The sequence below is a fragment of the Mastigoproctus giganteus genome, chromosome 8 (assembly GCF_048544385.1).
Source record: "Mastigoproctus giganteus isolate SK-2022 chromosome 8, ASM4854438v1, whole genome shotgun sequence".
Lineage (NCBI taxonomy): Eukaryota > Metazoa > Arthropoda > Arachnida > Uropygi > Thelyphonidae > Mastigoproctus > Mastigoproctus giganteus.
In genome coordinates, this window is record NC_143582.1 from 200,582,914 (window position 1) to 200,607,748 (window position 24,835).

Genomic DNA, 24,835 nt, shown 5'->3' on the forward strand with positions numbered 1-24,835 from the left:
AAATAAACCCGTCTCGTCAAGATTAAAAATATCCTTTGCCTCATATTTTTCATGGATGGACCGTACAGAATACAACCAGTCAGTAGCCTTTTCTTTGTCGATTAATCCAGACTCAAGACTCACCGCAAACATTTCCCGAAACCAAGTTATTCCTGTCTTTAAATATTTGGAGCCAGCCACTGCTGCATTTGAAGTCGCTAATCATCCCATGTTGCTGAGCTAGATAATTTGCCTTTTGCAAAATCGGATCTGATATTGGCAAATTAGATGCACGTATTTGTTGGTACAACTCGAAAAGTTTTGTTTCAAGCTCCTCGTGTTTTGCACCACGAATTCATTTCCTGTTTTTCATCGCTGCTCCAGTGTCATGCACTTCTCAAGTCTTTTTCAGTATTTTAGATAAAGTAGGTAAAGGGATGTTGTATTCCTTTGCAATGTCCATTTTGCTTCTTTCCATCCTATCAGCCTCTTGTATAATTTTTAGTTTAATTTCCAGGCTGAATTCTGTCCGTCTACGTTTTGTCGCCATAACACTGCTAGATCATCATCATGAACTTGGTCTGGCTTAGGTCTTTTAAGACCTGTTCCGTTGTAGCTCTTGGAGGTGGTTTTGATCTCGCCATCGTTGTCTTGGTCGACCAACATTTCTCTTGCCTGTAGGTTTGTAGTTAAAGGCTAATTTTGGGATCCGGTCTGGGTTCATTCTTTCTATGTGGCTGATCCATTTTTCCTGATACCGTTTTATGTCATTTATTATGTTATCTACTTTTAATTTCTCGCAGATATCTAAATTTCTTTGGTAGTCTAGTCTTGTAAAGTCTAATAATGGTCTTAAAAATCTCATTTGTGATGCTTCTAGTTTGTGTGCATATTTCTTATTTATGACCCAAGTCTGGCAACTGTAGAAGAGGGCTGGTTTTGAAGTGATGTTGTGCAGTCGTAATTTTGTTTCAGTTGTCATTTGTTTTCCGAAGCGGCGTTTAATCGTTCCATTCATTTTATTATATTTTTAAATTTTCTGTTTATACTCCGGCACGACAACCAAGTCAGTAGAGTTTACAATAAATCGTCAATACAAATATATATCGTATTTAGTAGTCAGGGGCTTGAACCCCATTTCACTCAAGGAATGCGTGCTATGCACTCTCGTTTCTGACCACTCGGCTATGTCAGGCCTTTTGTAGTTTAGTGTGGATGTCTTTCCCTTCATTTGATATTAAATTTCCCAAATAGGTGAAGTCAGATATTTGTTCTATTATTTTATCATCAATAACAATTTTGATTCATTGTATGTTTTTTCCACATAATCCCATTGATTTTGTTTTTGAGGTGGAGATTTTCATCTCGTACTTTTTACCTATTTTATTAAGTTCATTTGCTGCTATCTGTAGTTCATCTTCGGATTTTGCAATTATAACTTGATCATCAGCATATAATATAGTTTGGATTTTATTCCTGTTGTTCAACTGTATTCTGTTGTTAATTGTTTGTTTCCATTCTTTAAGAATTTAATTGATGTAGATATTAAATAAATTTGGTGATAGTCCACATCCTTGTTTCACTCCTTTATTGGTGTTAATTGGGTCTGATAGTTGGCCATTAGAATATTTTATACAGACTTTTGAGTTTTTATATAGGCTTTGGATCACTTTCCGGAGTTGGGTTGGTATATTTTCTTCACGTAGAATCTGCCAAAGTTTTTCCCGGTTTACATTGTCATATGCTTTTTCATAATCAATAAAGAGCAGAAATGTTGGTAGATTGAATTCTGTTCTTTTCTCCAAAATTTGTTGTAGTGAGAAAATGGCATCTATTGTGCTTCTCCCTTTTCTGAACCCACATTGTTCTTCTTCTAAGAATTGTTCACTGTATTTATTAAGTTTATTCTTTAGTATATTAGAGTATAGCTTTGCAGCAGTTGACAGCAGTGTTATCCCTCTGTAGTTGTTATGGTTATTTCTGGAGCCTTTTTTGTGTAAATTGATTACTATTCTTCATCTTTGGTTATCACAGATTCATCTTCCAATTCCCTAGTGCCTGAGTTATACCATAGTTTGGAATAGTGTTGCTTACATTCTGCTTGGGAGATGGGGTTGGTTTTTATTTGATCATTTGTGTCTAGTTGTAATTTCTTAAAAATTTTAAAACCTCTTCTCTGTGGGCCCGTGATATCACGTTCTAAAGATTTAACAAATTTATCCCAGTCATCTCGTTGGATTCTTCTGGTTAGTTTTCTGACTTCTGCTCTAAGCTTTTTATATTTTATGTGTAGATGTAAGTCTTTAGTTTGTAGGAACAGTTTATAGGTCTTTTTCTTTCTCATTGGTGGTTTGTTTCAATTCTTCATTCCAAGTTCTTAGCTAGTTTTTATTTTTTATAGGTTTATATCCAAGACTTTCTTCAGCAGCTCCCAGAATTGATTTTTTCATGTTTGACTAGATTTCCTCAACATTATCACTTTCATCTGATTTGAGTTTATCTTTCAATCGACTTTCATACAGGAATTTAGTGCTTTCGTCTTCCAACAAATGTATTTTTAATTTCTTAGTAGTTTTTGTTGGTATTTTCTTCTTTTTATTAAGATAATTTCTTTTTATTTTGAAAGTTCTTTCTACTAGGTAGTGATCACTGTCAATTTCACTGCCTCTGAATACTCTAGTGTCTCTAATTTTGTCATTTAAAATTTCATTAATAATAATATAATCTATTATAGACTTTGTGTTTCTTGCTTCCCATGTGAATATATGGATATTCTTGTGTCTGAAAAAAGTATTTGTAAAAGTTTATTAAAAATGCAGAAGTCTGTCAGGTATCTTCCATTATTGTTGACCACAGGTTCGCCTTCTGATCCTATACATTTGTCTACTGATTGAGCACCAACCCTTGCATTAAAATCTCCTGCTAGTATGAGATACTCGTTTTTGTTAGTTTGGTCTATGATCTGTTGTAATTCATCATAAAATGCTGTGGTTTCATCAATGTTGCCTTCTACTGGTGCGTAGATGCGAATGGTTGTTATTGTATAAGATAGAATTTTTAGTCTTAATTTCAATATTCTGGATGATACCCAAGAGTAGTCTAATATTTTGTTTTCCCATTCTTTATTATAACAGCAACTCCCGATGATGCCCACATTTCACTTGGTACGCTGGAGTATATCATTATGAAGTTACCTATTTCTTTGGATTCTTTGTTCTTGTTTATTGTTTCGGTAATGACTGCTATGTCAATATTTCTATTTTCTAGTTCCATGGTCAATTCATCTAATTTGTGATTTATTCCCCTAACGTTCCAAGTTGCTACTTTAAGTTCCTTAATCGTAGTCCTATATCCATTGCCTAGGTCATTACCTTTGAGATCTGTCCAGTTTTTTCCCCTTGAGTTTATTTCGAGTATTTAGAATGTCCCCCAGATAGGTTACCAGCCTTTCGTGGGGTAAGTCTAGTGGTGGGGCTGCCACCTTATAGCCTCTAGACAGGCTTCAGGTACAGCATTTCCTTTGTATGTGATGGGACAGTTATACCGCTGTGACTTGGTCGCCAGAGCCTCATCTGTGGAAACGGGTCAGTTTGCCCCTAGAAGGTGAGGTTGGCATTTGGGTAGGAGAGGTTATGGAATGCATGTCACCACTCCTTGAACACACCCCACTGCTAGATAAGATTTAATATAAACAAATTTTAAATTAATTTAAAGACACAAGTTCCAAAAAAGACATCAACTTAGATAAAATGGCACAAAAAATAGTTGCTGTATACTATAGCAAAAGACTCTTTGAACTGGAGTAACAATTGCGACTGACCTTATTCCCATGGAGAGCAGGGAAGTGCATGTAAACAACTTAGAAAAACTTTTTATTCTTTTGTTAATTGCATTATCCATGCAATTAACAAAAGAATAGCTTATCAGCTCATCCTTCAGAAAGATGTTTTTCAGAATGCACTTGACGTTGTAGCTACCATAAATTGCTTTTGTTTACCCAAAATTAATTTCTAACAAGTCAGTGCCATCCTTTGGGAAGTAGGGGAGCTAGGTGGCCGAGAGCAATAATCGGATCGCTCTGCCAAGATTTGTATTAAACATACAAAATGACAATATTTATTTCTCACGGGGTGAAAAAGAACTTTGTAATACATATTAACTGAATTTTGTAATAAACGAATGTTTACATAGAAAAGCTTATCCTTTTGCAGGGGAATGGTATGTGCTTCATATAAACGAGTAATTTGTATAAACCGAGTTTGTATTAACGAAATTTAACTGTAACTTGTTTAAAGTTTTTGCTATTTACTCTATACTCCAGTTCCTTGTCTCTTCCTTTCCCAACTTTCATAACTTTCTTTTTCTAATTAATTTTTTGCTAAATTCTCTACAACCTCTATCCCAATTTATTCAGGGACTCTTGAAGATATTGATAGCCACATTTTAATAGCATAGTATCATCTGAATGTAATAATGAAGCAATTTTTACATCTACCACATCAAATTTTATTAAATAATAGGAAAATTATAAAAAGAAGTGGCAATAAGGTGCAGCTGTGCCTTACTCCAAGTTTAACCTTAAACTGTTTTTGTACAAACTTTTCATTCTCCTTCAAAGATTATTAAAGCTATATTCTTATAAAAGTTTAAAAAGCAGAGAACTAGATACTTTGTATGCTTTTTGAAGATCACATGCTACATAAAGGTTCCTATTCTGTTTCCATGACTTTTCTACGATCATTTATCTTAGTGCAAATATTTGATCCTTCCATCCTGTGTTCCTAAAACCTCCTTATCCTTTTCTTCCCCGAGGTTACATTCAACTACACACTTAACCCTATTCTCTAAGATACTTGTATACATTTTACTTGGTAGAGGAGTGCAATTCCTCTGTAATTTCCACATTCAACTTTATTTTCTCATTTATATATTGTTACAGGTTGACTGTCTAATCTTCTGGAATTTGTTCATCTGATAACAGCCTCTGGATATTAGTAACTGCTGTCATCTGCTATGGTATTTCCAGTATAATTTCATTTATACCAGCTGAATATGTTCCATGATTTCTTCCTGAGTAAGAGAGTAACAGACATTTTCTCGATTTCAATCTTTTCCTCTTTTTTAGTGATGTCTTCAACTCCCTCATTTACTCCATACTTCAAAAATATTCTTCAATTCTATTTTAACTTTAACCGTTATCAGTTAATTATGGTCCTTCTCCCTGTCCTGTGGCTTTGACTGAATTTCAAAACGTTCTGTTATTTTATTTTTTTCCATATCTTTCCCAAAATCTTCCTAAGATTGTTCTTTAGTCTCGTTCACACATATCTGAGCCATCTTTCACTTTTCTTCATGTTCCAATAAGAATTTATTAATTTTATTCATCAAAAGTTTCTATAATATTTTTTATTTTTTCTAACTGATTTTAACTTTTGGGTCCACCATGATGGCAGGATTGGAGAGTATTCCCGTTAATATCACCTGCCCAAATCCCTCCATCCAGCTGACCTATGAATTTCCCCAAGCTGTCACCCCCACTACTAACAGAGGTATGTTAGTGGTTTATAGCCTAAACTTCTTTCTCCATTGTTTAAATTTATGGTTGCTAGTTCTGGAATCATTTATAAACTTAAAATTTTGCCTTCATTCATTTTACTATTCCCTCTCAGCCTTATAGACCTCTGTCAGGTTACCAAACTCTGTAGCCCACATATAAGAAGCCTTTCCTCATACAGGCACCCCTTTGTAGATCTCACTGAGTAGATTGCCTGTCTTTGGACCCTTTCATGGGCGCCTCCTAGCCAGGTGGGCAGGAGCAGCAGTGTGTAGCACACGCTTCTTGATTAGACCGGGGTTCAAGCCCATGACCACCAAATACGGAGGATGCGGAAAGGTCAGGGAATGACCACCGCATATCTCCGGAGCAATATGGCCTTAGTTGCTAATGCTCTTAAAAACCAAATGACAAATGACAACAAATGACCGTTTCAAGAAGCTCGTTGTCTTTTTTTTTTTTTTAGTACATATTCCATACTTTCGCATGATATTCTAAGTGTGGTCTGGGAGTTATGATAAATGTGAATACAGAGTTCTCCATGAGCCTTCCTATACACCTGTCTGCACTACCTCAGAGAACTTTGTGTCCACATTTATCATAACTTCTGGATCTCCTTCTTCCTCTACTATTTTTAATTCAACCACATGAAAAGTATAGCTGTTTTGGAGGGGATGTTGCCATTGTTGCTGGAGGTTTTTGTTGATTTGTTGGTGCATTAGCATCAACTTGGTTCATAAGGCACTATAATGTGGTATATCTGTACCAGTGAATATTCAGGGGTTGATTTGCATACTGTGCAGACTGAGAAACCCAGAATAACTTGTGTTGTGCTTCAGCCCACACGACATACAAGTTTAATTGAAGAGGCCTTTAGAAATTCCTACAATCATCTATGGCATTGTTTCCCAAACTTTTTAAGTCACGGAACACTTTTCATCTCATAATATATTTGCAAAACACTTACGGAACACAAGTTTAGCTGGAATCAAAGAACTGTTTGCTAATATTTTACTACATATGATGCACTGTGCATCAGGAGCATCTTTATTTCCAACACATGTAAAGCCGAAATTCAAATAACTGTCATCATACTTATGTGTTTTTTCACTTCTGATTTTTGGGGAACAAAAGGCTGCAATTGTTCATCCTCACTTTGAAGTGTGACAATATTGTGTTCATTTTCATCGACCACAGTTGCACTACTAGAAGTATTTGCTTCTGGTTTTATAGTTTCTTTTTTCAATCACAAATCCATGGTCATTTATTTTAATAATAATATTTTGAAATACTGATAATTATCAAAAAAATATTTATACAAGGAAGTGAGTTTAGTTATGCAGTATGCTTACTAGTTTTCCGCACTACTACAGAACTAATCTCATGATTGTGAATACAGTCCTAACCACACCACAAGCACTGTGTAAACATGCAAGAATGTGTCAGTGGAAGGCTACTTTGTTTCATCCAACTGAACGATGCATGATATCGGTTTGCTTTCCCCCTCTCCCTCAACCCGTGTACTCTAGGCTAAATCGCATATGAATGGCATATTAGATCACTATATTGCTACTTTTTCATAGATGTCATTACCTCTACACATACTTCTCTATGCAAAGCCTGCCAAAATCAAGTGTTTTGCAGTCTATTTGATTATTAGTCTAAGCCAGTATATTAATAACTGAGGGAAAAAATGTTAAAAATTATAATGATACAAAAGTGGCATATGCTAGAAATATGCAAAATTTATTATTTTTTTTTTATTTTTTTTTTTTGCTTTTTTTTAAAAATTATTAATTATGGTTTTTCATGGAACACAGTTTGGGAAACACCAATCTTTGGGGCTGAAATCCAGACTTCTGTTGGAGGTTGCTTTGAAAGTAATTTTTGGAAATATTGTTCTTGTTGCGCAAACTTCCTTCTATGCAGGTGATAGGCTTTACCACCACACTCTATTACTTTATTGAAAGGCCATATTGGAAGTCCCAACTTTCATCTCCAGTGCTAATGTAAGTGACAAAGGTGTTATGTTGTTAAGTGAAGTTTGCAAAAGGTCCACAAATGATACAGATGCTTTTGTTCTGGTGTCAGGCTATTCAGAACCAGCCTTTAAATCAATTTTCTTTTTTCCAAATCCACAGTCAAAATGTAGTGACAATTGTTTTTGCTTGTGCTACAGTAGTCTGTTAGCATCCAATTTGTTACTTGTCACTTGCATTGTGAAAATTCTTTGACCCCCTCAATATTTTTATCCAAACCTGCATGGAAGGACCTTGGCTTCATTTTAAGCACTTCACTTCCATTGTGAAAAAGACCATATCACTTAAAAACGTGTTTTATCACTGTGAACTGCTTACAACAATTTAGGTGTTTATGTGGAATTTTTTTACAGTTTTAAGCAAAATTTATGTTCACTTATTGCTGCAAATATTGCAACAGGAATTATCAAGCAAGAATTTATATGGAAGTAAATCTTCTTCCCATATATATAAAAGAAATTCTATGAATGGCTACGAGTTAAAAAAGGTCAGTCCTGGAACTTTTGAGGGGGTGTGTGTGTGTGTGTGTGTGTGTGTGTGTGTGTGTGTGTGTGTGTGTGTGTGTGTGTGTGTGTGTGTGTGTGTGTGTGTGTGTGTTAGGTAATCTGTTTATTAATTTAATTTAAATTGTTGATTAAATTTCTTTGAGATTTTAAATATAACTGTTTCAAGCTGTAATACTTAATATTGATACATTTCAGATTTTTTTTTTTTTCCCTTATTTTAGGAGAATATCTGGAACCATTATATGCACCAATTAGGCATAAGCTTGCAACAGCACTTACAAACTGGCACCCTAGTGATTGTTCAGCTAAATTAATTTTAGAACCTTGGAAACCTGTATTTTCCCAGGGAATTATGGAAGCATTTGTTGTTAATAACATTTTACCTAAATTGGCTCTAGCCTTGCAAAATTTTGTCATTAATCCACATCAACAGCATCTAGGTAAGCTGTATTATTATAACATGGTCATTTGTTTTATTGTCTGAATATATTCCTTGCATTTATATGATAGTTAAAAGAATGTTACTTAATTAACAATTAACTGAAACTAAATAATTGTTTGCTTTCTTGCTTAAAAAAAGTATTTCATTAACCTCACATTATTAGCATTAATGATGATAATAGTTTAGCAAAACTGATTTTGTGATTATATTAAGTTAAATAAATATTCACAATTATACTTAGCTTTGTGTGCTTCTTGAAACTTGTCAACCTATGATTCCTGTCAAATCCTGCCCCAATTATTGAATCATACTGAATAGAAAGCCTTACAGTATATCATTCAATAACTGGTTGCAGAACGGTATTCCTGTTAAGTCAGTAATTTTAGTTGCAGAAAAATCTTTCAGAAGGGAGAGCTGTAGCAAGGTTTAGGTGAAGAGACCTCTTGTTCCGGGTTCCATATTGATAGATAAATATATATTGTCTGGAAAACAGTAACTTAAAGTTTATTGAGAACTAATAAATAGGATGAAACAAGTACAAAAATAATAAAATAAAATGAGCACAGAAGCTTTCAAGACTAAGGGTCTCTTCCTCAGCTATAAAATACATAAATACGTTACACATGGAATCAAGTATGTGCCGGGTGTCGTCATGCCAGACAAACAAAGAGCATACATGAGGTTGGTGCATGCAATGCTAGGAACATTTACTGTGCAGAACCAGGTAATTGTTGCTGCAAATGTAGGGTGCACACATGAGGTGTATTCCGGTGCTTGTCACATTGTTGTGTGCATGTACATGCCTCTAGTGTGATTGAAAACACTATGGCATCCGGATATATGGTGTGACTCGAGCTACAACCATTGATGGTAGTGACGTGATCTCGATATCACGTTGGGGATTGAGGTCATGCTGCATGGACCAATAGTGTTCTGATCATTTTATTTTATCATTTTTGTACTTGTTTTATCCTATTTATTAGTTCTCAATAAACTTTTAGTTGCTGTTTTACAGACAGATAATATATATTTATCTGTAGCTAAGTGTATCAAGGAATTTGCAGTCTGAATATTATGAAATTGAACTGTTATTGTGTTTTTGATTGCAATCTCCAGTAATTACTCCTGCATTAAAAGTCTGTAATTTTGTTTTCATTATTTTGGATATATATGCAACATGGAATTTTATTTATTTCATACAGTTAACATTGTTCATATTCAATATGATTGGCTAATCACATTATTACAGTGTACTGTTTCATCATCTTTTTAAGTAGAACTAACAGTGCAGAAGAGTGAAGAAAGTGTCAATGATCTTTTATCATGCATTTTTCTGCATTTTTGATCTAAATTTATATGCTTCATTTGGTAGAGGGTGGTCTATAAGTAAGGAAACTATTTTGAATATCTGGTCATGCAAATATGTATAAGTTTTAAAAATAGTTTATATATATATTTTTATTGTTTCAGAATAATCTGACCATAGGAAAGGCACCGTGAGCAGCCATTGCATGCCAGTTCAAGAAGTTATTTTAAACATAAACTACCCACAGTAAAGACCATAAAGCAAATTGTGAAGAAGTTTGATAAAGTGGGAACAGTACAAAATCTAGCAAAACCTGATAGATGTTATGTCCCAAAAATATCTTTCAATTTGGAACTTGTAAGAACGGATATAGAAAGAAGTCTGAAAAATATCTTAAAAAATAAAGTTTGGTACCTAAAATATCTAAAACAAGCTTAAATAGAATCCTGAAGGAACTTAAATACTGGTTTATCATCACATATCACTACAAAGTTTAAATGAGGATAACCCAGATATCGTTTAAAGTTTTGGAACTACATTTAAACTAAATGGAACTGTTAATTGCCATAACTCTTTTATTACTCTCTTAACAGCCCCATTTATTTTTTAACAAGGATATAACACTCCTGCCTTGATAATCAGAGCTGGAATTTGGGTAGTTGTTCTTGGACCTTTTTTTTTTTTTTGGAGGGAACCATAACAAGAGAAGAGACTGCTAAAAGACAAAATAATTTCATTATTGCAGTCCAGAAACAATTTTAAGTATTGCTTTTTTATGTAGGGTGGAGCACCAGCTGACCATGCAAAAATTGTCCTCAAATTCTTAGGCAAAAGTTCCGAAATTGACAGAACAGATATGAGGTTCCATTGAATACCACTATGCTCACAAGGTTTAACATACTTTGCGATTACTTTTAGTGAGTGTTCTTAAGGGATAAATTATTTAGTGATAAGCATAGGTCGCTGCTGGAGCTGCAGCAGTCAATAGTCAGAGAATATGAGAACATTTCTGAGGAATTATGCCTTGCTATATGTTTCTCTGTGCCCAAAAGACTACAATTTTGTAAAGATCAAAGTTGTGGCCATATTGAATAGATTTTTTTTTTTTTGTTTTAAGTTTTGAAGCTTATGTATGCCTTTCTATTGTGCTAGCATTAATTAAAATATATATTTAAAAGTGTTGTTATTTACAGTCAAACATATTTCCTTATTTACGGTCCACCTTGTATTTTTTCTCAGCCCTTTCACTGTCATCACTTAACACAGCATTACACATCAAAATCACTACACAGCTGTGTAGTGATTTTACTTTCACCACTGTAGCACATTTAAAAAAAGAAACAACCTAAATTGATCTTATTTTTCTTACTACATCCATAAGCTACCAGCTGGTGGCTTCTTGCCATCCCGGAATAGCATCTCTTTCAAATATAGACAAAAATCGCTTGTATTTTTATTTATATCCATGGTATGCTGCTGTTTCCTACTTGGGTGACTCACAGGTAGTCAAGTTGGTTGCATTAAAGCACTTTCCTGCTGTCAACAGTGAATTATGTTTAATTCTACTTCTGCCTGTCAGAAAATTTTCTGAAGTAGTTTCTAATCAGTAGAGTTGTTTGCCATTAGAAAGACAATAAATTTTGTTAACTAAAAATTTGATTTTGGTGTGTGAAGGACGTGCATATATATACAGTAAGACAGGCCTGGGAAACCTTTTGTTGGCTGCAGGCCATGTGAGACTTTCAAGGCATGACTGTGGGCCACAGTCCTAACTAATTTTTTACTGAATTCCATAATTAAACATCAAAGAGATCTATAAATAAATAAAATATGATACATTCTTTATTAAATGTACACTTGTATAGTGTAATAAATTGTTAATTATTTTCCTATTTCACTTTTGCCTGGCAGACTATAAAAATTGCAACCCCCAAAATTCTCACCAAATTTTAGTGAGAATTTTGGGGGTTGCAATTTTTTTTTTTTTTTTTTTTTTTTTTTAAACCAAATTTTCAATATTTGAAGTAATCTTAACATTGCAATTTGCAAATTATTTTCCAGTGTATGTCAGTCAATCTTGATCTTGTTTTTGACTTAACTCTCATTTGAGAAAATAGTTGTTCACAGTTATAGGTACTCCCAAACATTGAAGTGTGCTTCTTAGAAAATTTTATAATTTTTAGAAATTACAATTTTTGGAAAGTCTTCTACTAGGAGATTTGCAATAAAGAACAATCATGAAATTTTTGTCTCATGGCGAAAAGTTAATTGCTCTTAAGTTCGATTAATTTCACCTGAGCTTCCTTTCTCGCTAGCTTAACACGTACATTAAATGGATTTGAAAAAAGATTTATATGCACTTCTTTCATCCTGAATTAGTTAAATCTTGAACTAAATTTTTATCAATGGCCATTAACTCATCAGCATAGAAAACATATTCAGACATCTTGTGATTGACTAATATAGAGAAATGGTAAGTGTCACCACTCATAAGCTGTCTTTCCCAAATCAGAATTTTACTTTAAAAGGCTTGCTTTAATGTGAACATTAGCATTAGCAAAGGCACATGATGCAAGAAAGCAAGCTTTTATAGCATCAGACAAAAAAAAAAAAAAAAACCCTTATTCACCCATCCACTCACTCCAAATGTTTGTCGAGTTCTGCCTTGAATCTATTTAAGCCATCAACTTCTACAACAACAGATGGAAGTTTGTTCCAGCAATCAACCACCCGCTGGCTAAAGGCAAACTTCCGCACATCTATCCTACGCACATCTATCTTTCCTCAATTTGAATTTATGCCCTCTTAGGCGATTATTCTGAGCAAGAGGAAGAATCCCATCAGCATTGAGCATGCTCAAACCATTCAAGGCTTTATACACCTCAATCAGATCACCTCACAGGTGCCTAGTCTCCAGACACTGTTGCAAAACTTAAGCCTTTCTTCGTAAGAGCAACCCTTTGTTCCATTCACTAATCTTGTTGCCCTTCTCTGTACTCGTTCCAACAGCTCTACATCCTTCTTAAAATGAGGCCTCCAGACCTGTACACAGTACTTAAGGTGTGATCTGACCATTGCCTTATACAAGGGGATAATCACCTCCTTATCTGGCGCCTCCGTAGCCAGGTGGGCAGGAGCAGCAGTGCATTGCACACACTTCTTGATTAGACCGGGGTTCGAGCTCGTGACCACCAAATACGGAGGATGCGGAAAGGTCAGGGAATGACTACCGCATATCCCTGGAGCAATATGGCCTTAGTTGCTAATGCTCCTAAAAACCAAATAACAACAACCTCCTTATCCTGGCTAGAAAAATTCCTGTATATCATTGACAAGACACCATGAGCTACTCTTGCAGACCGTCTGCACTGCTCAGAAAACTTCATATCTGCCTGCACAATTACCCCCAGGTCCTTTTCATTCTCTAACACTGTCAGTGTGGTACCACAGAGTTGATACGTTACTCTGGGATTACTGCTTCCCATATGTAGTACTTTACATTTGTCAATGTTCAACTTCATTTGCCATTTCTCAGCCCATCTGCTCAACTTTTCTAGATCCTGTTGCAGCAGTGTACTGTCATTAACAACCCTGCCAACCTTCGTATTATCTGCAAACTTGGACATTAAGCCTGATATACCATCATCAATATCATTTATATTCATGAACATATAGTTCATGAATTAACAGCTTTTCCCATTGTAATTTCAAATTCATTGTATTTAAATGAAATGAAATGTAATGCAATGCCAATGAGAAATGCAAGGTCACAAGTCTAATCACTATTAAGTCCTGGGACAATTCTGTCTTTCATTTCCATAAGGGTACAAATTTCTTCTCTAAGGCTATAAAATTGTTGTAGGCATTTTCCTACGTAGTATTAATTGTGAAAACTTAGCCATTTCAATAGCACAGAATATTGGGCTCATGACATATGCACTCTATTTATACTGCTACTAGGGTGATGTGGTCGTGTATGGCACGTGACATCATCTGAGAGAGCTTGCTAGAGATGGATGATGCAATAGGGTAATGCTATTACAAAACATATATGATATATTGCCAAATTTCACAGAAATTCTGTGAATTTTGCATGTGATGCAATTTTTTGAGCACCACTGTATGTATTTGCTGCTTGAGGGAGATTTGAAGCATCTATCCCGGCAAGCCCAATCCTTGGATTTCAATCCCATTGTGCACCTGTGGGACAACCTTGAAAGGAATGGTCATCAGCACTATCTTCTACCTACCATTGCTCCAGGAATCGAGGACAGTTATGTTATATGAATGGTACAGTATTCCTTATGTTACTTTTCAACACCTTGTTAACTCCATGCTACCATGTGTCAGAGCTGTGATTCAGCTTAAATGGCAGTCCAACATGCTATTAGCTCATAGGCCTAATAAAGTTGCCAGTTAGTGTCTAATATACAGAGTGCTTCATGACCATTCTGCCATACTTTTTGAGGGTGATTGAAAGGCAGTATCAATTAAGAAAAAGTTAAAACAACATTGGGCTTATTTTCAACCATTGAAGAGCTACAGACATTTCAAGGTATGCTGAAGAAAAATAAATAGAAGTATTAATCACATGAATTTGTTACTACATTCATGAAACAAACTTTATAGTAACTGTTCAAAATGTCCTCCAGAGTTTCATTTTACAACCTCACTCATTCCAAATCATTTCATCATTTTAGAGTATATACGTATGTAAGCAGCAGTAGCATTGGTAATCTAACCAATGTAAAAGTTCATCTCTAATAAGCATTTTTTGTAATCAGTCCATCTCTCTCTCACACACACACACACACACACACACACACACACACACACACACACACACACACACACACACACACACACACACACAAACCTCCATGGCACTATTGAATGCAAACTTCACTGTCAATTCTCAGTAAATATTTGGTGTTATCAGTAATCCCTTCAGCTGATTTTTATTCAAACAGATTAGCTGACTGGACTTCATTTTGAACAATGTTTAACTGCTGGAAATTATTTGAACTTCATGATAAATGAATTTCGACTTTTAATGGATGGTATTCCTCTGAAGCATAGTTAAGGATTTTCCTTCAACTTATGGGATGCCTCAACATTTTTGTTGTCAAATTACAGCTTAACTTGAACTGGATTGGTCATGCTGGTCCATTGCATTGACCAAGATCTCCAGACCATTTGATTTTTTTTAGTCTTATGAAAGAGATGGACTACAAGACTAAGGTACACACACACAGAACAATTCCTGCATTGTATTTTGGATCCTGCTGCTTACATACGCAAAAACAACCTTGAAACAGTTCCATTGGCAGTAAACTCTTGTTTGAAATGAGCAAGGTTGTGCATTAAAAATGGCAGCAGCCATTTCGAACAATTACTACTGTATAAGATGAATTTCATTAAGTGAAGCAATAAATTCACCAGATTAATATGCTTGTTTATTTTTCTTGAACACATGCCTTGAAATAAATGGCTGTAGCTCCTCAATAGTTGAAAATAGGACCAACATTGTATTGGTCACATTCAACTTTTCAACATTTTTTAATTTTATCATTTCTCAGATTATCCCCTTAAGGGGCATGGGGGGGGTTGACAAATGATATGGACTGGCAGGCTGGTTGTCATGCACCCTGTATATAAATATAGTTAGACTTCGATGCAGTAATGAAACTACAAATTCTACCCCCCACATTCTGTGAGAGACCTAGCGGTATGCTAGTTTCGGTGCAGCTTCAACCTGCATCAATTCAGTTTATGTCAAATCTCAGTTATGTCACAAGTGAATTGTCACCTGTGTTATTAATTATTGTAGTTTGATGCACTTATGGCATGTGGCTGATATGTTTCTTTAAGTTGTAACACATACACACTCAGTTAACCTGTCTCCCAATGTGCTCCGCTACTATATTGTATATTTTTGTCGTTTTTGATTTATTTCATCCTTGGTAATTAGCCATAAAAATGCAAAGGTATTACTTACTGATTTTCGCTTATAGCATGATACTGATAGTTTTGCTTTCAGTTCTGCATACATTACATATTATCCTCTTGGTTTGGTTCTCAGTGCATCCCGTGCTAAATATCTGCATTTTTCCCCCCCTTTGGTTTAATATTTTATCTTTCAAAAAATAGTTGGTAAAAAGAAAGGTCAGCATTCAATTGATAGTGTTTTAAGGAAACCAAGCAGTATGTGTGGTTTGTCGGTCTCCAGCTGACTGTAGATTGACAATTGGCAGTTTGACTTTGTTTGTCCAACGATGCAAATATATTTAAAGCATTTTAATTCATACCAATAAAAAGTTGCATATCGAACCCTTAGTCAAGTGTAATCCCTATTATATTATTGTTTCTGTGGGGAAAAAACTGGCTTATATCATCCTTCTTAGGAATATAACCTGCCATAAGTTCAAGACAGCCTGTACACACACACACAAGTGCGATAATAAATAAAGGAAAGATTTTGAAGCAGTTGTACAATTTATTCATTATTAATACTTAGTTAACGATGAATAACTATGCCATACATTTAAAATAACCTTAATATTTTTCCTTAGTATATGTTTGTTTCTCTCTTGTATTCTTCATATTTTATTCTTATTATTATTTTGTAGATGTGTGGCATTGGGTGATGGCTTGGGAAGACATGGTTCCTGAGCCATGCTTAGTAACTCTTTTAGAGAAAAATTTTTTCCCTCGATGGCTACAAGTTCTTTGTGCCTGGCTTGGTCATAATCCTAACTATGAAGAAGTGACAAAGTGGTACATGGGGTGGAAATCAATGCTCTCCTCTTCATTATTAAATAATCCGATTATTAAAGGTAAATGTAAGCATTTTATTTCATAATCAACAAGTTAATCTTACAAGAAGTTAATATTGTAAGAGACACTTCAACATTGAAGTAAAGCATGAAGTAAAAACAATTCAAACAAAACTTTATTAGTCTGTAACAAATTATCTAATATTCTGTCTAGAGGACAAAATTCTAATATATAAAAGCAGAAAAAATATATAAATGTTTAAAATAAAAGTGGGTATACATTGTACATAAAATTAAAAGTTTTCTGATTTAAAATAAATAAGGCATAAGAAAAGAATGATAAAATAATACCATGGTATCCTTTGGTGACTTATGTTACTTTCCTCATCGAGAAACTCGAATGTTACAGCGGTAAGATTATAACAGATAATAAAGGGTGGAGTTAAACTTCAGTAAGAGACTCTTACCCATGGATCTTTGCAACAGCAAATGATGGACAGATGTATCTCTTCCCACTGATTGGCTGCCAATCACAACGATTTTGAGTTAGAGTGAATGCCGGTCTGCAAGTGAGTAGAGACAGTAGAAATACGATAGACAGGCCAGTAAACCTGACTTTCATTTGTAGTATGTTTTCATTTCCACTAGTGAAAAAATGTCAGATTAGATTATGCCACTATGTAAATGTACACTAAACATTGTTTTTCCTTAAATCCATCCCGAATTTGGTAGCATAATCTATGATTATGCCACCAAATTCAGGTTATATTACTGAAGTTTAACCAAGGGTGGAATTATGGGATATCTTTTGAGTGGATTTTGGACAACCTAGAAATATATTTGAGTAATGTATTCTTCCCTCCACTCATGCATGCTTCCCATCCTTAATGGCCAGTCTATGCTGCTATTTAATTCCCTCTCCCTTTTTTTTTTTTTTTTTTTTTTAATTTCAAATGTTTGTCGGAATGCATAATCAATAGTGATGATTCCAGGACGTTAAAACTTAATAGATCTATGAGCTGTTTGGAAATTTTACTACAAAATAAATTTAAAAAATAATAATAATATAGAAATTACTTGGAAAACATGTCATAGCTTCCTGAAGTAGCATATTTCCTGGTGTGAATCAAATTGTTGGTTGCACCTAACCAATAGGCTGCTATTATTATTCAAACTGCATATCATATAAATTTGTAAAATAGGCAGTTTTATTTATTTAGTATTTATTGATATTTAATATGATTCTAGAAATCACTTCATTGTACGTTTGTTTATAGCTTAGAGTATTAATTCTCAAGAAAGTTTCCCAGAGTGAGAAATACAATATAATTTCTGGAGTAAGAAATACACTACAATTTTATAATCACATGGGAGGGCAATATTGCTTTGCCTCCTATCAGAACATTGTTTAATCTTTTTACAATAATTAATGAAACTCTACTGTCACTGGATGCATAGAAAATAAAGAATGATGTAAAGTGATTTTAAAAAGGTGAGGAAATGAATTAGGATACAATAAATCTCAAAGGAATGTGTACACAATCTTGGGTCATCAGAATTAAAACTGAGGTTTATGTGTGTTACAAGTATAAAGTATTCAAAGTACCCTTGTATGTAAAGGCGATAACCAGGGTTTCCCCTATACGCTGCTGAGTCATCTAACAGCAAAGTGCCAAGGCCAGCATTAAAATTTTAAAAAATAAAAAATTAGATCTAATGAAATGTTTGTATCTTTATGTGTATATTAATATGTGTTTTGTTGTATGTTGTAAGCCAGCACATGGGCATTTAGCTGTCAGGGGGCAGGAGAACAAAGGCTCCCCCCCGACTCCCATCCCAAGCCACAAGGAGGCAGCCAGGTTCTACTATCAAGAGACATACTGAGGTTGTCACAAGGAAAACCTCGAAATAATTTAGAAAGGAAGAAGGGAAAAGGGGAGAGAGAATGAAGAAAAAGGAAGAGAATAGGAATAGAGATATCCTCTAGAAATATAAGCAGAAGAATATAAAAGAGAAAAGTAAGAAGACTACAAGGAACATGTAATTAAAACTAATTATCAACAGCTATGCATATACATACAATCAATTTTACCTAGTAATCACAATACACCCAGTCATAATATCAACTGTTAGGGCAGATAATAACTTAAAATCAAATTTAAAACCCCAAAAATAACAAGGCAAGAATCATACCAATAAGCAATTGAAAGACTGCAAATCAGTAAGATTACAAAACCTTGAAAAACTTACAACTAAAACAGTCAATCAATCAGCAAAACCCCCAACAACACGATTAATGCAAGACAGCAATACATAACAAGGTAATTAATCTAATACCACTTCCAAAACCAAGACACAATCAGAGAGCAAGTCCAAATAGGCAACTTAAAATTTAACTTAACAATAATCAAGCAGTATTTTACATTTTAACAAGTGGTAGTCTGAACACAACCCCGACACCAGCAAACGCATAAATACAGGCTGTCACGACAGAGACATTCAAACAAAACAAGAAGAAAACACTAATGTTGAGAATCCTCAACCAGTACTGATGGCAAATTACTAAACAGCCATGACAACTTCTATAATATACAAGTTCAGCTGAAACTATAAGCACAAACAATCAAATAGAAGTTAAAACAATAAAACAGTTTAAAATCTAAAACCCTTTATGCAGCAACTCGCATAAAATCATTTTAAATAAGTTCAGGTTTAAACAACTGTTAAGGTTATTAACACAACAAAACCTCTGCTGCCAAAGACATATGACCCAAGCTATGGGTGAAAGACCCACTAAAACCCCGAATCACCAGCTAAAAATAATTAGCATGAATAATTCATCAACAGAACAAGGTGAATTAACAAAATACAGTTAGCCAACTAAATGCAATGGCCCTCCGCAACCCGCAGAAACAACAGGATGATATTTACATTATTAAGAACATGACAATTTAAAATAATGTAGCATATATAATTCACCAATGAAACGAGGTAAATTAACAAAATACAATTAGCCAACAAACGAAATGGCCCTCTGCAGTCTGCAGAGACAACAAAATAATATTTACATTATTAACAACATAGTCATTTTATAACCCTTAGAAGACAGTTCACAACATTATCATCGTATACAGTTAGAGCCATGTAAGGTGCAGAAACTGCAAAATTCAATTTACATTATTAACAACACAGTAATTTTAAACCCTCATAAAAGAAAATTTACAACACTAATTGAAGTATGCAAAAGAAGCTTACACATACAGTCTGTCCTCGTATAGCATGATAGTTGCGTTCCTAGAAAACCTCGTGCAATGCGAAATCGTGCAATATAAACAACAGGCCCTATGGGAAAAGTAGGGTTATGTGCCGACCACCCAAGATTGAACACACATTTGGAACCAAAACATTACCAAACAATAAATAATCGGGTAATTTTAATCGTTATAAAATGTAAGTATTTTATAACGATTAAAATACGTAATAAAAATATTATAATAAAGTATTTTTAGTATTTTTTTAATACTAAAAAAGTATTTTTTACGAATAAAATACGTATTTTATTCGTAAAAAAATTATTATATTAAATAAAATAGTCGTAATAAAATACTTACGTATTTTATAATACGTAAGTATAAATTATAATACGTAAGTCGTAATAAAATATTGCTAATGCTTTTGCTTCTATCGTAAGCAAACTTGCTTTTTGTTTGATTTTCTATCCAAACAGATGACAGCCGTTCCATCTCTTCCAATTCTTTGTGTCTTAATCTAATGGATTTTAATTACACTGAGTTGTTACTGCTATGAAAGTTGTTTTTATTTTCTCTGCATTCTTTCTAATTCTCGGTGTTGCCTGATTTAGGTCTATAGCACGTGCAATATCACATGGCCTTTCATTTCGCTCAAAGCGTTTCACAATTTCATATTTTTTCTCTATCGACAGAGGCGGACAGAAGCCTTACGGGGGAAACCACGGTGGGCCGGAGGCCGGTGTGATTTTGGCCATAAACCGTAGTATGAGGCCACTATAAATTTTCCCGGTTAAGAATTTTTGATCCAGTCCGCCTCTGTTTATCGATATTGCTTTTTTTTTTTTTTCTCTCTGAATCTGCAGTATCTTAGCCAGAACGCTTCCTTTTCACACCTTTTAAGTATTTTACTCATTTTTAGGGAATAAAGCACAATTATAAAACGAGGAGGCACGCTTGATACACATAAACAAAGCTGCGCGCGTGTAGCAACTGAATAAACAACACCGTAAAGGCCGAGATACACTATTAACACCTCACATTTTACTAAAGCACATTTCTGGGGGTTACTACCATAAAACAATAAAAACAATTTCCAGTTGCGTTTCTGCTAATGGAATCTGTTATAAACTGGTAGTAAACTCCATCTAATTGCATTTGCCATTATATCGATAGCTGGAATTGTGTTGGTTTTTACGTTATTATGGTGAAATGTGTTTCCCCTTCACTGATATAAAACACATAAATACATTTTCAGAATCTTCTTCATTCCTATCGTGTTGCGTTCGGTTGGGGTGATTCCGCGTTCGACTGCCATTTCTTGTAAACACAAAGGCGAATCGTGTATAAGCGAATTCGGTTCGTGTTATATAAGATAACGTTCCCCTATTTATAAATCGTGTATGATCGAATTCGTGTAATGTAAACACGTGTTATACGAGGACCGACTGTACTACTAATAACAAACTAAAATTACCACACAAAACATCAAGTAATTATCAAAATAATTACTTAATGTAATTATTTTGATAATTACGAAATTAATGTTAAACTAGCTTGTACAATTAAATAATTGTACAAGATAGTTTAACATTAAACAATAATTCAACAAGGTAAAAGTTTACTGCCAACCGCAGTAGACAACAAAAACAAACAATTTTTTTTTTTTTTACATTAATTACAGAGAAGCTCAGTTTAAGAACCCATTAATAATAATAACAAGATTTAACTCAAATCATTATATACAGAAAAACTCGATCTAGAGCTGTTGACAATAACCAGAACCGCTTATTAAAAAAAAAAAAAAAAAAAAGCAAGAGGGGGACAACCAAAACATGAAAAACAGCACTCCAAGCAACCAAAATTTTATCAAACAAGCACCAGCACAGAAAAACAGTAGTTTTATGTCCAAAGCAAAGGAAAGACAAAACTATAAATCAAATCAAGAGAAACCAATCTCTTATGACATTTGAAGATTTTTTTTTTTTTTCTGCAAAAGTGGAAAAAGCATTATAGTTTTCTAGTCTCCACCAATTTTGGAAGATCATCAACATGAAAAACCCCAGTGATCAGTTGAAATTCAGACCTAGTCAACGTACTGAATACAATCAAAAATTTGGTGAGTGGCAGATTCTACTGCACCACAGGAACAATTTGGGAAAGGAGTAAGACCCAAGGAGAATGATTTTTCATTCAAACTTCCATGACTGTAAAACAAAAAAAAAAAAGTAGCATAAAGACCAGGAGAAAACCCGAGCTAATTTTTCTTATTAATTTCAATGACGTTTGGGAAGAATAGAAAAGTGGTACGACCTGTAGATCCATTAATCCAGTCAAGCTGCCATTCAGAAAGAAATTGATCTGTTATATGTTGAATATCCAATTTTATGGGAAGATCTAAATTTAAATAATATCAATCCAGCACAAAAGGAATACCTTGTCTTCTACAATATTTGAAGGTAACTAAAAATCACCTCAAATGTAATAGGAACTTTACTTGTAGGACTATTGCTTCCTTTTTGTAGAGGAAGCAATAGTCCTACAAGCCCAAGAAGCAGCCAGCAGAAAGAAATGGGCCTGAGTCAAATATTTATTAACTAAGAATTTGGACACACTAGAACCCCAAGCACCAGCAGCATAACAACAAACTATAGGAAGAAAAATGCTTTTATAATAAATTCTAAGAACAGAAGGTTTGAGTCTCACAGAAGCCCTTGTAATTCTGATTAACTTTCCAGTTAGTTTTTACTTTTTGTAGAATAAATTTGGCATGTTGAACGAATTTAAAATGGTCGTCAATGAGGACACCCAAATATTTGTAAGATTTAACAATTTTTATGTGCTGGTCGAAAGCTTAGTTTTGGGAGGACGGTTGATGCTAAAGGAACCCTTGAACAGCATTTGTTTAGTTTTGGAGATAGATATCTCCAATTTATGAATCTGACACCAACTATGAAGGTCCAATAAAAATGTGATTGGCACATTCCTCCAACTGGAGTCTGGAATCACCAGAAACCAGAACAACCAGATCGTCAACATATGCCACTTTAGTAACAAAATCATGTTCAGAATTGAGCCACCCATCAAGAATCATGTTCCAGCACGTGGGCCCAAGAACGGATCCCTGAGGGCAGCCAGTAGAGCGTCGAAAATCTGAATGTCAATAATTCGAAACGTCCTTAATTTGAATGAGCCAACGGTTTTTTTTTTTTTTTTTTATGCCAGTGCCATAAAATTATTACAATTAACTGAACCTTAACAGCTGTTTGCTTTTTGGCTTAGGCGCCTCCGTAGCCAGGTGGGAAGGAGCAGTAGTACGTAGCACACGCTTCTTGATTAGACTGGGGTTCGAGTCCATCACCACCAAATACGGAGGATGCGGAAAGGTCAAGGGAATGACCACCGCATATTCCCGGAGCAATATGACCTTAGTTGCTAATGCTCCTAAAAAAAAACCAAATAAATAACAAGCTTTCTTGCTTAAAAAGTATTTCATCAACCTCACATTATTAGCATTAATGATGATAATAGTTTAGCAAAACTGATTTTGTGATTATATTAAATAAATATTCACAATTATACTTAGGTTATTGGGATCACATTTGTGAATTGAATTTTGATTCCATTAAATGGCAATTCTATAAGCAGAAATTGGGGGAATATTATCCACAGTCCATAAAAATGGAGATATAAAGAACAAACTTACACTTTTATTACCTTGCCAATTTCACGTATAATTTAATTTTTGCAAAATTAAATGATACGTGAAATTTGGAAAAATATTATCCACAGGTTAGCAAAATAAAAATAAATTTATGCTTATGTACATAGCTTAATTAATATACATAAGTAACTAAACATAACGCTTAGTAATCTGTTATTCGAAACAATCTGATGTGGTATACCAACGATTTTATTCCAAATTGACATTTGTCAAGTATCGTGAACGGGAAGACAAAATGGGCAAAGTCTTGCTTACCCTTGACAGCACACCACCACGTCCTTCGGTGGAAACATTAAACAAAATAGACAACAGATTTGAGGTCATGTTTTTTTCCTCAAACGTTACCGCACTCCTCCACCTGATGGACCAGGGAGTCATCGAAAAGTTGAAGAGAATCTAGAAAAAACAAGTCTTGAATCGTTTACTTTTAGAACAAAACATCGTAACGTTTTCAAAAAAGCTCAGTCTCAAGGACAGCTGCTACATGTTAGCTGATGTTTGGGAATTTAACTGTGCAGAATTTAAAAAATGCTTGGAAAAAACTGTGACCTACTCCAGAAGAAACTGTAAGAGATGAGCAGAATCGAACTGAAGATGAGGGATAAATACTGAATGAGATGGTCAACTTGTTTCAGTCAATCCTTGGGTTTAAAGATTGATGAAGGCAATGCAAGGGCATGGATGGAAAATGATATTGATGCTACAGGGTTTCCTGTTTTAAATGAAAACGAAATTGTGAATGTAAAAGAAACTGGAGCTCCTGAAAATGATGCGAAGTCAACAATGAATAAAATGACATCAACTCGGTGTTGATGTCATTTGAAAGAAAATGACTCAGTGAATGCCTCAGCATGCCCATGCATGCTGAGGCATTAACCGAGCTAGAGACTACGATGGCTTGGTACGAACAACAGACTGAATGCTGTCCAACTCAACTGCTCTTACTGAAAAGAGTGAGAGCCAAGAAGTTCGAAAATGGTGCAGCAAAAAATAAGTAATTATTTTCATTAAAGCCTATGAATACATAAATACAACTTATTTCTTTTCTTACTAAGCTTTTTTTTTTAAGTCTCCAGAACAGTATTTTTGATAAGTTTGAAAATCTGAACAATTCAGAAGTTCGAAGTACCCCCAATCCCAGTTAGTTCAGATTATCGACACTCTACTGTAGTTAAACTAACTGAATTTTTTCAGTTAAACTACAGTAGAGTAGTTAACTACTTTACTGTAGAGTAATAAACTAACTGAATTAACTGTATGT

General features: G+C 34.4%; 1 protein-coding gene across 1 annotated transcript in view; it reads left to right on the forward strand.

The window, feature by feature from the left end:
• Nucleotides 1-24,835, forward strand: part of sip1 (septin interacting protein 1) — a 125,846-nt gene that overhangs the window by 92,033 nt on the left and 8,978 nt on the right. The window contains exons 12-13 of the mRNA XM_090380029.1: nucleotides 8,300-8,518; nucleotides 16,456-16,662. Of these exons, the coding sequence (XP_090236155.1) occupies nucleotides 8,300-8,518; nucleotides 16,456-16,662 (426 nt within the window). The remainder of the gene's footprint in view (nucleotides 1-8,299; nucleotides 8,519-16,455; nucleotides 16,663-24,835) is intronic.